General features: G+C 41.2%; 2 protein-coding genes across 3 annotated transcripts in view; both read right to left on the bottom strand.

Moving 5' to 3' along the window:
- Positions 1-13,142, bottom strand: part of LOC131036460 (uncharacterized) — a 59,581-nt gene that overhangs the window by 25,928 nt on the left and 20,511 nt on the right. The window lies entirely within an intron of this gene.
- On the bottom strand, positions 7,887-10,737 carry LOC131036472 (protein MAIN-LIKE 2-like). Of its 2 annotated transcripts, XR_009104105.2 has the most exons (3): positions 10,293-10,737; positions 8,423-10,061; positions 7,887-8,341 (listed from the first exon to the last, which is right to left on the bottom strand). XR_009104105.2 is itself a non-coding variant. In XM_059213655.1 (2 exons), the coding sequence occupies exon 1, from the start codon at positions 9,684-9,686 to the stop codon at positions 8,853-8,855; it is 834 nt and encodes a 277-aa protein (XP_059069638.1). In that variant the 5' UTR covers positions 9,687-10,142; the 3' UTR covers positions 7,887-8,341; positions 8,423-8,852. The 2 variants fall into 2 exon arrangements, 1 of the variants encoding a protein (XP_059069638.1); XM_059213655.1 differs by lacking the exon at positions 10,293-10,737 and having other exon boundaries at positions 8,423-10,142.

Consider the following 13,142-nt stretch of genomic DNA (forward strand, 5'->3'; position numbering starts at 1 on the left):
TGGTTTAGCACCCGCCTTGGTGCATTTTACATTTTGCATTGCATTTCTCCTTTAGCACTTAATTAATCAAATTAATTAGATCTAAGGTCCTATTTCATCGTCCTCCACATCATAAAGTTGGGCCCTTTCATTAAAGCGTGCCCTTTTCATTTTATTCCTCCAATACATCATTCAATCAAAAACCCTAACTAAGTCCTATTTTGAACTTGGGGGCTTGGTTTCGGGGGTCAAAACATCTCGAAATCACCTGTAACTTCGGGATTCTCTCTAAAATCATCATATCCGACAGCCCTGAAAATTTGGTGAAAAGTTGTTAGGACTATGGTGCTCGGAGTGCACATGGTCCCGAACATTTTTCCCGAAATTTTAGGAGCACAATCCAATCATAAAATAAAGCTTAACCCCAAGAAATTGGCGGGAGATTCAATCTCTAGGTCAGCCAAAAGACGAAATTACGACCTAGGGTTTCATACATAAGAGCTCTCTTTCTTCATTTGAAAGGGATCCGATTTTTGTTTTCAGGAACCTCATATGCAGCGAAAGAGCATATCTTTGAAGACTTCAACAACATTCAACATCCATTTATCAAGCATTTATCAATTTCATTCATCCATTTAAGGCTTGGAAGACATTGAAGAGCAATAGGAGATTACCAACTGAAGATTGGCTTGTACCTCTCCCTTGGGGATTGGGTATGATTTCATATTGTTTTCATGTCTTTGCATAAGCTTCAATATATCACTTATTCATGCTTTAGATCACTTTGCATCTTGATTTAAAGCATTTACATTATCATTTACAAGCAATTAGGGTTTACTTTCTAGGTTGCTCTAGTTTGCTTATTTGCATTTTAGGATCTTGCACGCACACAAGGTCTGCACACACAATACATTTTACAATACAACTTGGCTATTCGTGGAGGTGGAAATCACCGAAGCGGGGGTTTGACTAAGGCAAAACCCTATATAGCCGCCCACCATACCCTTTTCAGATATAAGTGCAGGTTTCGGGACTCGGACGACGCCGCAGGTTGCAGATCCGGGAGAAGCAGACTGAGACCGACCTTCCCACCAAATTGCAGAGCAAAAGACCAGGACAAGGGCGTGGGGCGCCCTGGTCCTGCCAGGACAGGGGCGCTGGGTGCCCTGGGACCTGGGACAGAGGCGCTAGGCGCCCTGGTCCTCCTGACAGACAGCATTTCCGACAGTTTTCCAAAGAGCAAAAAAGCAGTTTCAGGTGCAGTTTCCGGCACAGTATCAGGTTAGTGGCGCCCGCGCCCCCGTCCCGAACATTTTCACTCAGATTTTGACTCCGGGTACGCATCTGCATTCATGTTTTGTCCTTGTGTTTACAGTTGTTCATTGTTTAATCTCAGTTCTCCAATCTTGTTATTAGTTCATACATGCATTTTGGGATTAGGACTTGAACTTGCATCATTTTATCTTTCAATTTCAACAAAGGAATAGAAATCCTAATAGGTAGCCCGTGGCTCTCTCTTTCACAAAAAGAAGTAGCCAATTGTGTGATACCTCTAGGCTCTTTCGTATTCCGTAATGTGTGTCAAAAGGTAGGATTAGGGCATGTTAACCTAGTCTCGCTTTTTCCCCTACACATTTTGGTGAACCCGACGTGAACTCTATCATTGCTTCCTCTTGCATTGCATTTGTTAGATCTAGATCTAGATTTAGTGTGTTTTCATTTCATTTTCATTAAAAAAAAAAAAAAAAAGGAGTGTGTTTCTTTGCATTGTGTGTTTAAATTTTATGCAACCTTTATTTCAAAATGTCAGATTTTTATTTGCAAAATGTTCATGCTTATGATGATTATTATGAGTATAGCCAAGATGAATTAGATGAAGTTTTAGATGAGTTTTTGAACCCTAAAGATGCCAAACCTTCATTTTACCAAAGACTCATAAACCTTGTTACTATGAGATTTAGGTGTGATGAGAAAGATAAGTTGAATGGTTCCTCTCAAGGGTACATTCCTATCAACTCTTCCACTGAATCTAGTAACATGGTTGTTTTCAACAATCCCCTCTATGAAGAGATATCTCCTTTTGAATCAAAAGGTAAACCTTTTGATAGCTATGATCATACTTTGTTGGATGATGCTCTTGATGACTTTGTGGCTTTATCAAAATCTTTAAACAAGAACAAGACTTCTAAATTGGTTAACATGATAAACCTGAATGGGCATAATAAGCCTCTCTTTGAAGTCCAAGGTGCTTATCCTTCTCCCACCTTTCAAGTTCCTAAATCACCTCTCCTTACTGTCCAAGGAGGGTATGATCATGATTCCTTTCTTACTCCGAATAAACCAATCATCATTGTGCAAGGAAGAAAACCTATAAGTCCTTATAGTTATGCCAAGCAATTAACTAGAGAGAGTTATCATGCGGTTGCCCATACTTATCACACCAGAAATAATAGGCAGCCTAATCCTCCTCCTGTTATTCCAGTTTCTCTTCCTAATCCTCAACCAACTCTTCCACAAGCTCCCCGTATTTCGCAAGTTATGGGTAAGGAATATGATCTCATAGAACAACTTAAAGCTACCCCTGCTAAGATATCCCTCTGGGATTTGATTCAAACTTCTTCCGCTCATCATGGAATGTTACAAGATGCCTTGAAAGATTTGAATGTTCCTCCACCGAATACATCTAGTAATATAGCATCTTTGGTTAACTCTTTGATGAATCCTAAAGCTCAAATTGTGTTTACCCAAGATGAGTTGCCTACTAGTGAAATTCAACATCAATATGATCCCTTGATGATTGTGGTCATCATGAAAGACACTGCTATAAGACGAACACTAGTAGATAATGGCTCTGGCCTTAATGTGTGTAGCATTAATCTATTGCATAAAATGAATGTGGATACATCCCTCATTGAGCCTGACTCTCGTCCCATTCGAGGCTTTGACAATGTGGCTAAGACTTCATTAGGTATTATCACTTTACCCCTCACAGTGGGGCCTGTTACTTTGCCTACTCCTATCCATGTTATGTCGGCAAATTTAACATACAACTTGTTATTAGGGAGACCTTGGATTCACAGTATGCAAGTTGTCCCCTCTACTTTGCATAGACAAGTTAAATTTATCTATAACAATAAGACATATACCTTGATAGGTGATACTAATTTCCAAGCTTGTTTACAAACATCTACTTCCAAAGGGGGTTCTTCTAAGTCGTCCTCGTCTAGTGATGACTCTTTAAACAAGATACCTATCGATGAATCCTCGCTCTCTGATGATCAAAATTCTTTGGATGAGTCTGGAGCTCCTGAAGAAGAGTCTTCTCGACTTGAATCTACACATAAGAAGGATTTTGATCCTGAGAAGGTTCTCGCAGAAGACGATTGGGGATCACTTGATTTTAATCCCACCTTTGTAGGTGAATATAAGGTTCCTTCTAGAGAACTTAAAGTTGAAAAGAAGGAAGAAGCTAAAAGTCAGTCAATCTTACCTGAACCTATGAGCAACAATTTTGTGGCCGCTTCTCAAACTTCTTCTCCTCACACCTCTAATTCTGAAGAGTTTGATTCTTTGTCTTATGAAAAACCACCTTCTCTTTCTGAAATGGCTGATCGTTATGGTCGTGGTTTTCGCATTTTTGCTAAGCATGGGTATCATGGAAATGGTTGTGGTGCTCACGAACAAGGAATAAAGGTTCCTCTAGAGAATAATCTTCACCATTATGCCTTTGGACTTGGTTATAATCCCTGCAAGCGCACTAAAGCTTCTAAGAGACCATGTATTAGTGTTAATGCTATTTCTACATCTCTATCAATGCAACACCCCGAGTATATTGATGGGGATCCTTCGTGTGACTGTGCTTTGGATATCTTTCCTACCGATGATGCTTTAGCTGAGTTTTTAGGAGCATATGATACTCTTCCTCGTTATCATCACAATAGGGGACTCCCTTATTGTTTGAACACTGAAGCCTATTTTGGAAAAGAGATTGATAATGATGAGATTGTGAAAGAATTCTCTCAGTTAAAGGATACTCCTCAACAAAGTAATCTTCTCATAAGTGGCACCACTGATGTTAAGATGGATCTTTGCAATGAAGAAAAAGTTATTAAAATTGGAAAATGTTTGGATGAAGAGGAACAAAAACAATATGAAGATTTATTGCATGAATTCCCCGAGATCTTTGCTTGGACATACTCTGACATGCCTGGTATAGATCCTAAGATTGTCACTCATAATATTGTCCTAGTTCCTGATGCTAAGCCCGTGAAACAAAAGATTCGAAAAATGAATCCTAAGGTGGCTCTGCTTGTTAAGGCTGAAATTGAAAAATTATTGGAGGCTGGATTTATTCGCCCTATTGATTATTCCCCGTGGATTTCAAATATTGTCGTTGTGGCTAAACCAGATAATAAAATAAGAATGTGTACCGATTTTCGGGATTTAAATAAAGCTTCTTTAAAAGATGATTTCCCTCTTCCAAACATTGACATGATAGTTGATTCTACGGCAGGACATGCCTTGTTATCCTTCATGGATGGTTTTTCAAGATACAATCAAATTTTCATTAACCCTCAAGATCAATTCAAAACCGCTTTCACCACTCCTTGGGGTACGTTTTGTTGGATAATGATGCCTTTTGGACTTAAAAATGCTGGTGCAACTTATCAACGAGCGATGACCCTTATCTTTCATAATTATATGCATAAGATTTTAGAGGATTATGTTGATGATATTTTAGCCAAATCCATTCTTCGCATAGATCATATTAAAATCCTTCGTCAAATCTTTGAAAGAATTCGTAAATATCACATGCGCTTGAATCCCCGAAAATGTGTTTTTGGTGTGGATAGTGGAAAACTATTAGGATTCATAGTTTCGCATCATGGGATTGAGGTGGACACTAAGAAAATAGATGCTATTGTCAACATGCCACCTCCTAGAAATGTGTCTCAACTTAAAACCTTACAAGGAAAGATTCAAGCTATTCGTAGGTTCGTATGTCAACTTGCGGATCGTACCTTTCCTTTTACTCAACTTCTCAAAAAGAATATCACTTTTCAATGGAATGAAGATTGTCAGCAAGCATTTGAAGATTTAAAAGTGTATTTGGCTAGTCCTCCTATTCTTCAACCTGCCGAACCTTCTAAACCCTTCCTTCTGTATACAGCTGCTTCCTCTCATGCTCTCGCAGCATTGTTGGCACAACATGATAAAAATGGTAAGGAATGTCCGGTTTATTACATAAGTCGTACCTTACTCGATTATGAGACCTGATATTCTGCGATAGAAAGACAATGCTTGGCCCTGGTGTTTGTAACTCAGAAATTGAGACATTATCTTTTAAATTCAGAAGTCCACGTCATGGTAAAGTTTGATCCTTTGAAGCATCTTTTCTCTAAGACTGATTTATCAGGACGCCTAGCTAAGTGGGTTATGATGTTAACGGAATTTGACCTTAAATTTGTTTCACAAAGAGCAATTAAAGGGCAAGCATTGACCGATCACTTAGTTGAGGCCCCTTCACCTTTCTCCTTCCCTAATTCTGAGTCTTTCCCCGATGACTTCGTTCTTTCTATAGAGAAAGATGAAACTTGGGAGTTATACTTTGATGGTTCTAAGTGTCGTACGGGATCGGGGGCAGGTGTTGTTCTGATTTCTCCTACAAGGAAATCCATTCCCTTATCCTATCGTCTAAATTTCCTGTGTACCAATAACATTGCTGAGTATGAGGCTCTTATAGCGGGAATAAAAGCAGCCTTAGCTCTGAATATAAAGCACATACATATTTATGGAGATTCTCAATTGATTATAAGACAAGTAATGGGACTGTATCAAGCAAAACAAGACAAATTATCACAATATAAAGACCTTGCTATCTCTTTATTACAAAAATTTGATTCTTATACCATGGAACCTGTTCCTCGAAAAGATAATCGACATGCGGACGCAATGGCATGTGTGGCTTCTTTTGTATCTTTAGAGGACCCTGTGGTTGATCTTAAATTTGTTATTCACAACCTTATTTCTCCAGCTATTGTAGACGATTCTAGCTTGGTGACATGTTGTGACTTTATAGACTCAGATGAATGGTACTCGCATATCGTAAGATATCTGACCGATGGCACCTTTCCTGATTCCGCCAATAGGAACACTAGGGCTAGAATCCGCAAGCTGTCTGCTAGATATATCATTCTTTCTAATGTCCTTTACCGAAGGGGTTATGACGATCTTCTCCTTCGCTGTCTTAACAAATCGGAAATCCCCGTTGCTCTTGAAGAGGCACATTCAGGTGCCTGTGGGGGGCATTTTGGAGGCAAATCCTTGGTTCAAAGATTGCTTCGTATGGGATACTATTGACAAACTATGCAGAAGGATTCTTTTTCATTTGTTAAGAAATGTCATCAATGTCAACAACACAATAATCTGATTCATGCTCCTGCCCAAGAACTTCGTTCTCAAGTAGCTTCTTGGCCCTTCTTCGCATGGGGTTTGGATCTCATTGGTAAAATCTCTCCTCCTTCATCTCAAGGACACACCTTCATTATAACCGCAACAAATTACTTTACAAAGTGGGTAGAAGCTATTCCCCTTCGCTCTACTACTGCTGAAGTGATTTGTCAATTTCTTCTAGAAAACATCATTTCTCGATTCAGGATACCTTCCACTATAATCTCAGATAATGGGACATCATTTAAGAACAAGGACGTGAAGAAATTTCTCGAGAAGTATCATATCAAACATCGATTTTCTACACCATACTATCCTCAATCAAATGGTCAAGCCGAATCATCCAATAAGATAATTGAGCAAATTCTTCGCAAAACCGTGAATAAGCATGGTAAGGATTGGAGTAATCAGTTAATCTATGCTCTTTGGGCCTACCGAACAAGTGTACGAATTGCTACAGGAACTACCCCTTATAATCTTGTTTATGGTGCTGACGCTATTATGCCTTTAGAGTTAGAGATTCCATCACTTAGGGTTTCTCTCAAAGGTATAGTAGATGATGACTCTTATAGAGAAAAACGACTTCAACAGCTTGAGATGCTTGATGAACAGTGTATAAACGCTCTTGAGCATATTCAAGCGTATCACAAAACTCTACAACGAAGCTATAATAATAAGGTTATTCAACATTCCTTCTCAGTAGGTGACTTAGTCCTCTATGAGAATCAGCGCAATGTGAATGTCTTACCTACAGAAAAGGAAAAATTTAGTCCTAATTGGCTTGGACCATATATCGTTATTGAAGATTATGGATCAGGTGCTTACAAAATAGCGGATGTAGACGATACGCCTCTTAAAGAACCTATCAATGCTATGCACTTGCGTAGATATTATGCTTAATTCTTCATTCATTATCTTTCATTTCATCTATCTTCTTTTCAGTTCTTCAACATTGGGTAATATGTTAGTATATCCTAATTAGAGCAAAATAGAGTTAAATGATATGGTGTTTAATCTATATTGCTTCGTTCTTGACAAGCGTGTTTCTTTACTTTATAGTTTGTCTTGAATTCATTTATGTAAATTGTAAAAGATTTACATTTCCATTATGCTAGCATATTGCACAATGACTTTATGCGTTAAGTAGAATCGTATCATGTTGTGTTTAAGTTCAAAATTAAATCACATTAGTTATATGATTCTTAGACTTAATGCATATTTCTTCCCTATCATCAATGTAGTACTTGATTAAATATTTTAATTAAGTCACACATGTATCAATTTAATCATGGAGCATTGAGAAATCAATCACATGGAAATTAAATCCTGAACATACATGTACATCTACCAAATGTATTAGATTTAATCAAAGCAAAATATACATTGTTTTAAGCATTAAAGATAACACATTTGAGACAAAGAGAAGCATGCATATATATATATATATATGTGGGTCGTATACAAATATAGGTCACTATATATCCAAAATGTGACCTATCCTACATCATAAGATCATCTCCTATCCCTAGGGCTGGTGGCTGGAGAGTGCGACTAGATGCTCCCTCCTGATCCGGCCGTGCAGGTGGACCCATAGGTGTGTAGCGCGATATAGACCGTGAGTGACTCCGACAGGAACTCGTACGATCCCTATCCATAAGGATCGCGCGATAGGAGGTAGCCTCGGCCTGAGCTGCTGCTAGATCTCGCTATGCCCGCTAAAGGTTCTCTGATAGAACTCTCTCTCTCTCCCTCCATATGTCCACCTGTACTCGGAATGGGGAAAACAAGTCCTTATGCCGACCCGCGTTCCCCTGAGGCCTATAAGCAATCTGTGAGGAACTAGGGATCTGTGCCATCGTGGAAATGTCTGTCACTGCTTGCTGAATCAGGGAACGCCACTCCTGCACATTAGCTGTAGCAGTAGAACAGATTTTTGTATTAGTACCATTCTATATCATCAAAACATTAATCAATCAATATAAACCTACTATACCTAGATCTCCCTCACGCCAGTAGGGATCATGATATGGTAGTATCTGTGACTGGGAACTACTAGGCTCCCCACGCTCAAATAATCTATGTACGATGGGTGTAGGCTGGCCCGTACTAGAAACAGGTCTCCGTATCGCCTCATGTTCCCCCTTTTGGGGAATAAGAGGAGGATCCAAGGCTATGGTATCATCTCCTCAATGGTGGGGAGCGGCATCTGACCCCTCCTCATCATCTCTATCCTCATCCTCATCCTCATCCTCATCCTCGTCTGCATCCTCACCTGCATCCTCGCTCTCCTCATCTCTATCTGTGTCATCCTCCTCCTCCTCCTCGGCACTAGGCTGATCTCCTGTGGGTGGATCAGGATCTCCTGCCTCCTCATGACCCTCTCCCTCCTCTGGCTCCTCCGACCTGAATCCCTGATCCTCATCTCAGTCTCCATGTCTCCATGGGCCTGGATGGCCTGTCGGGTGATCTGGTGGAAAGATAGGCCCTAGGTATGATCTCATAAACCATGAGACATACCTGCGCTGTGCTCCAGGCTCTGCAGAGTAATCAGTGACCACATCCTGATCGGATCCCTCTATATCTATAGTCTCGATGTCATCTATCGTCGGTCTCGCTACTGCTCTAGGTCTAGGAAGGACTCGTGAGTGTCGAGTATAGATGGGTACATCGGCTGGAACACACTGCTCTAGCCCAAACTGCCTCCGTACTCGGTCGAAGTAGAATGGGACTATGATATGTGAATATCGTCCCCGCAATAGGCGGTTCCTCTGTAAGCATGCTAACTGTCTCTCCATCCCATCCCATCTGTGCATCCGCAGATATGGTCTCCATACTGTCACCTCGGTTGTCAATCTATCAAATATCACTCTCCAATATAGCAGATCCCCAAATCTCCACTCGCTGGTAAGTGGATAAGCAAACACCCTAGGTCGCTCGCTAGCCGTACTCATCGGAAAGCAGACAGGCCTGGTGCATGTGAAGTGCTCAAATATCCACACTTGCAGAAGTGTGCATGTCATCAAGCTACAGCCCTGTCCAAACACATACTCCTCAAGGTCATGATAGAGATGTGCAAGCATACTCCGACCCCAAGCATATACTCTCCTGTGTCTCTCCATAGCTCTGATGCACCATGTGAGACCCCCATGCATGTGCGTACCTCGCCCATTAGGGCAGACGGCTAGTGCAATGATGGCAATCATAAGACGTCTCACAAGGGGCACCTCTCCTGTAGGATGTAAGAGCCAGCTGACCATGATGCGACCTCTCGTCTCGCTCGGCCTGACTCTCCCTATGCAGTATACCTACTCTCTCTGATGGTCCTCCGCTGACCGGTCGGTCGCGTATGTCACAGTAGCTCCTCTGATAGGAAGACGAAGTATGCGGTACACATCCTCAAGTGTAACCGTCAGCTCTCCTACTGGAAGATGGAATGTGCATGTGTCAGGATCCTATCGCTCCATCAGTGCCATCAGCATCGCAGGATGAAATCGAATGGCCGGCATGAGGATCGCATACCATAAACCCACGATCGACAATGTATCCCTCTCTGCCTGAGTCAGCCGGGGAATCTGATCTCGCAAACTGTGAAGAATCTACCCCGCCGTATGCTCTCTCATGTATGGGAGACCCTGCAACACAAAAACATAAGTATAATCAGTACTCAATCATCAAAATCATTCACGCAAACTGTCGAACATCGTATGCTAACCCTGACATCCCTCGCCAAGTCCTGATTGGGACCATGGCGCCCCACAGGGACCATGGCGCCCCACAAGGACCATGGGTCAGATTCCAGGGCCCGCAAACGATCACAGAAAGTCAAATGTAGAAAATCAAAAGTCAACGTTCAGTCAACTCACCTCGTCCAGTGGCTCATCATCGATCACAGCCTGTCGCATGATCTCAATCCTCGTGGGACGCTCCAGTCGTCGTAAAGGCATGATGATGGCTATGTGGGCTCCGCTGCAATGAACAATACTCAGAAATCAACAAAGTGACAAATGCAAATGTCATTTTCAAGGTATATACTTTCATTCCTTTACCTTTACTTTCAAAACCCTAATTTTCCTCTATCACTCATTTCATCATAACTTGAGTTTGGGAGATGCGATTTTCGAACCATTTGTTGCGTAGGAATCGTATTTTCATTCCCCTACTCTCGAGATGTTCCAAAAAGTGCTCTGATAAAGCCTATTCAGTGAACATCCCTCATCAATACTCTCTTACACAATTTGTCGTAAGTAAACATGCTACCCTGTTTCACCTCCCTAATAAGCAAGTCGAAACAGGGGGGGGCATATAGCTACTCACAAATTTCATCACTTTCCTTAGTAAGCATTAGGTGTTTTTGTGATCTAACGTGTGTTTTGTAGGGTGCGGTTCCTAACTGTGTACTGCAGATACCGCTGGGGGCTCCGTCCAACAACTTATGGATATATCCTTTTTCAAATAATGTTTACTTTTCTGTACTTTAGCTTGCATATGCACGTAGTACTCATATGACCGCTAAAGTGGGGGCTAAATGTAGCGTCGTAAATTGTACGCACTTGCTAGGGTGGTACAATTTCACACCTAGTTTAGCACTCGCCTTTGTGCATTTTACATTTTGCATTGCATTTCTCCTTTAGCACTTAATTAATCAAATTAATTAGATCTAAGGTCCTATTTCATCGTCCTCCACATCATAAAGTTGGGTCCTTTCATTAAAGCGTGCCCTTTTCATTTTATTCCTCCAATACATCATTCAATCAAAAACCCTAATTAAGTCCTATTTTGAACTTGGGGGCTTGGTTTCAAGGGTCAAAACATCTCGAAATCACCTGTAACTTCAGAATTCTCTCTAAAATCATCATATCCGACGGCCCTGAAAATTTGGTGAAAAGTTGTCGAGACCATGGCGCTCGGAGTGCACATGGTCCCGGACATTTTTCCCGAAATTTTAGGAGCACAATCCAATCATAAAATAAAGCTTAACCCCAAGAAATTGGCGGGAGATTCAATCTCTAGGTCGGCCAAAAGACGAAATTACGACCTAGGGTTTCATACATAAGAGCTCTCTTTCTTCATTTGAAAGGGATCCGATTTTTGTTTTCAGGAACCTCATATGCAACGAAAGAGCAGATCTTTGAAGACTTCAACAACATTCAACATCCATTTATCAAGCATTTATCAATTTCATTCATCCATTTAGGGCTTGGAAGACATTGAAGAGCAATAGGAGATTACCAACTGAAGATTGGCTTGTACCTCTCCCTTGGGGGTTGGGTATGATTTCATATTGTTTTCATGTCTTTACATAAGCTTCAATATATCACTTATTCATGCTTTAGATCACTTTACATCTTGATTTAGAGCATTTACATTATCATTTACAAGCAATTAGGATTTACTTTCTACGTTGCTCTAGTTTGCTTATTTGCATTTTAGGATCTTGCACACACACAAGGTCTGCACACACAATACATTTTACAATACAACTTGACTATTCGTGGAGGTGGAAATCACCGAAGCGGGGGTTTGACTAAGGCAAAACCCTATATAGCCGCCCACCATACCCTTTTCAGATATAAGTGCAGGTTTCAGGACTCGGACGACGCCGCAGGTTGCAGATCCGGGAGAAGCAGACTGAGACCGACCTTCCCACCAAATTGCAGAGCAAAAGACCAGGACAGGGGCGTGGGGCGCCCTGGTCCTGCCAGGACAGGGGCGCTGGGTGCCCTGGTCCCTGGGACAGAGGCGCTGGGCGCCCTGGTCCTCCTGACAGACAGCATTTCCGACAGTTTTCCAGAGAGCAAAACAGCAGTTTCAGGTGCAGTTTCCGACACAGTATCAGGACAGTGGCGCCCGCGCCCCCGTCCCGAACATTTTCACTCAGATTTTGACTCCAGGTACGCATCTGCATTCTTGTTTTGTCCTTGTGTTTACAGCTGTTCATTGTTTAATCTCAATTCTGCAATCTTGTTATTAGTTCATACATGCATTTTGGGATTAGGACTTGAACTTGCATCATTTTATCTTTCAATTTCAACAAAGGAATAGAAATCCTAATAGGTAGCCCGTGGCTCTCTCTTTCACAAAAAGAAGTAGCCAATTGTGTGATACCTCTAGGCTTTTTCGTATTCCGTAATGTGTGTCAAAAGGTAGGATTAGGGCATGTTAACCTAGTCTCGCTTTTTCCCCGACACAAGAAGTATATCTAGCAACAGGGGCAAAGGTTTCTTCATAATCTATTCCTTCTTTTTGAGAAAAACCATGAGCTACAAACCTAGCTTTATATTTTTCAATACTACCATCAGCATTATGTTTAATTTTAAACAACCATTTAGAGAGAACAACAGACTTACCTTTGGGTCTAGGTACAATGTCTCAGACATCATTCTTGATGATAGACCCATACTCTTCATCCATGGCTAATTTCCAAGCATGATGGGCCATAGCTTCTTCGACATTGTGAGGTTCAGACTCAATGATATTGCACATCACAGAAATGTAGTTGGCGTGATTTTGGAATCTCTTGCTATCTCTAAAGGTTCCTCTGGGAGCAGCAAATCCTTCAGCATCTTGAATCGTGTTTCTAACCCAAAGTGGTCTCTTCTTGCAGACCACAATATCCTGAGGTATATCGGTAGAGTGCATAGGTTCTGATGGGTCATTCTAAACTTCCTGATCTGGAAGGTCAGTAGACTCCTATATCTCAGGGTTAGCATCAA

Source organism: Cryptomeria japonica, chromosome 10, assembly GCF_030272615.1.
Source record: "Cryptomeria japonica chromosome 10, Sugi_1.0, whole genome shotgun sequence".
NCBI classification, from domain to species: domain Eukaryota; kingdom Viridiplantae; phylum Streptophyta; class Pinopsida; order Cupressales; family Cupressaceae; genus Cryptomeria; species Cryptomeria japonica.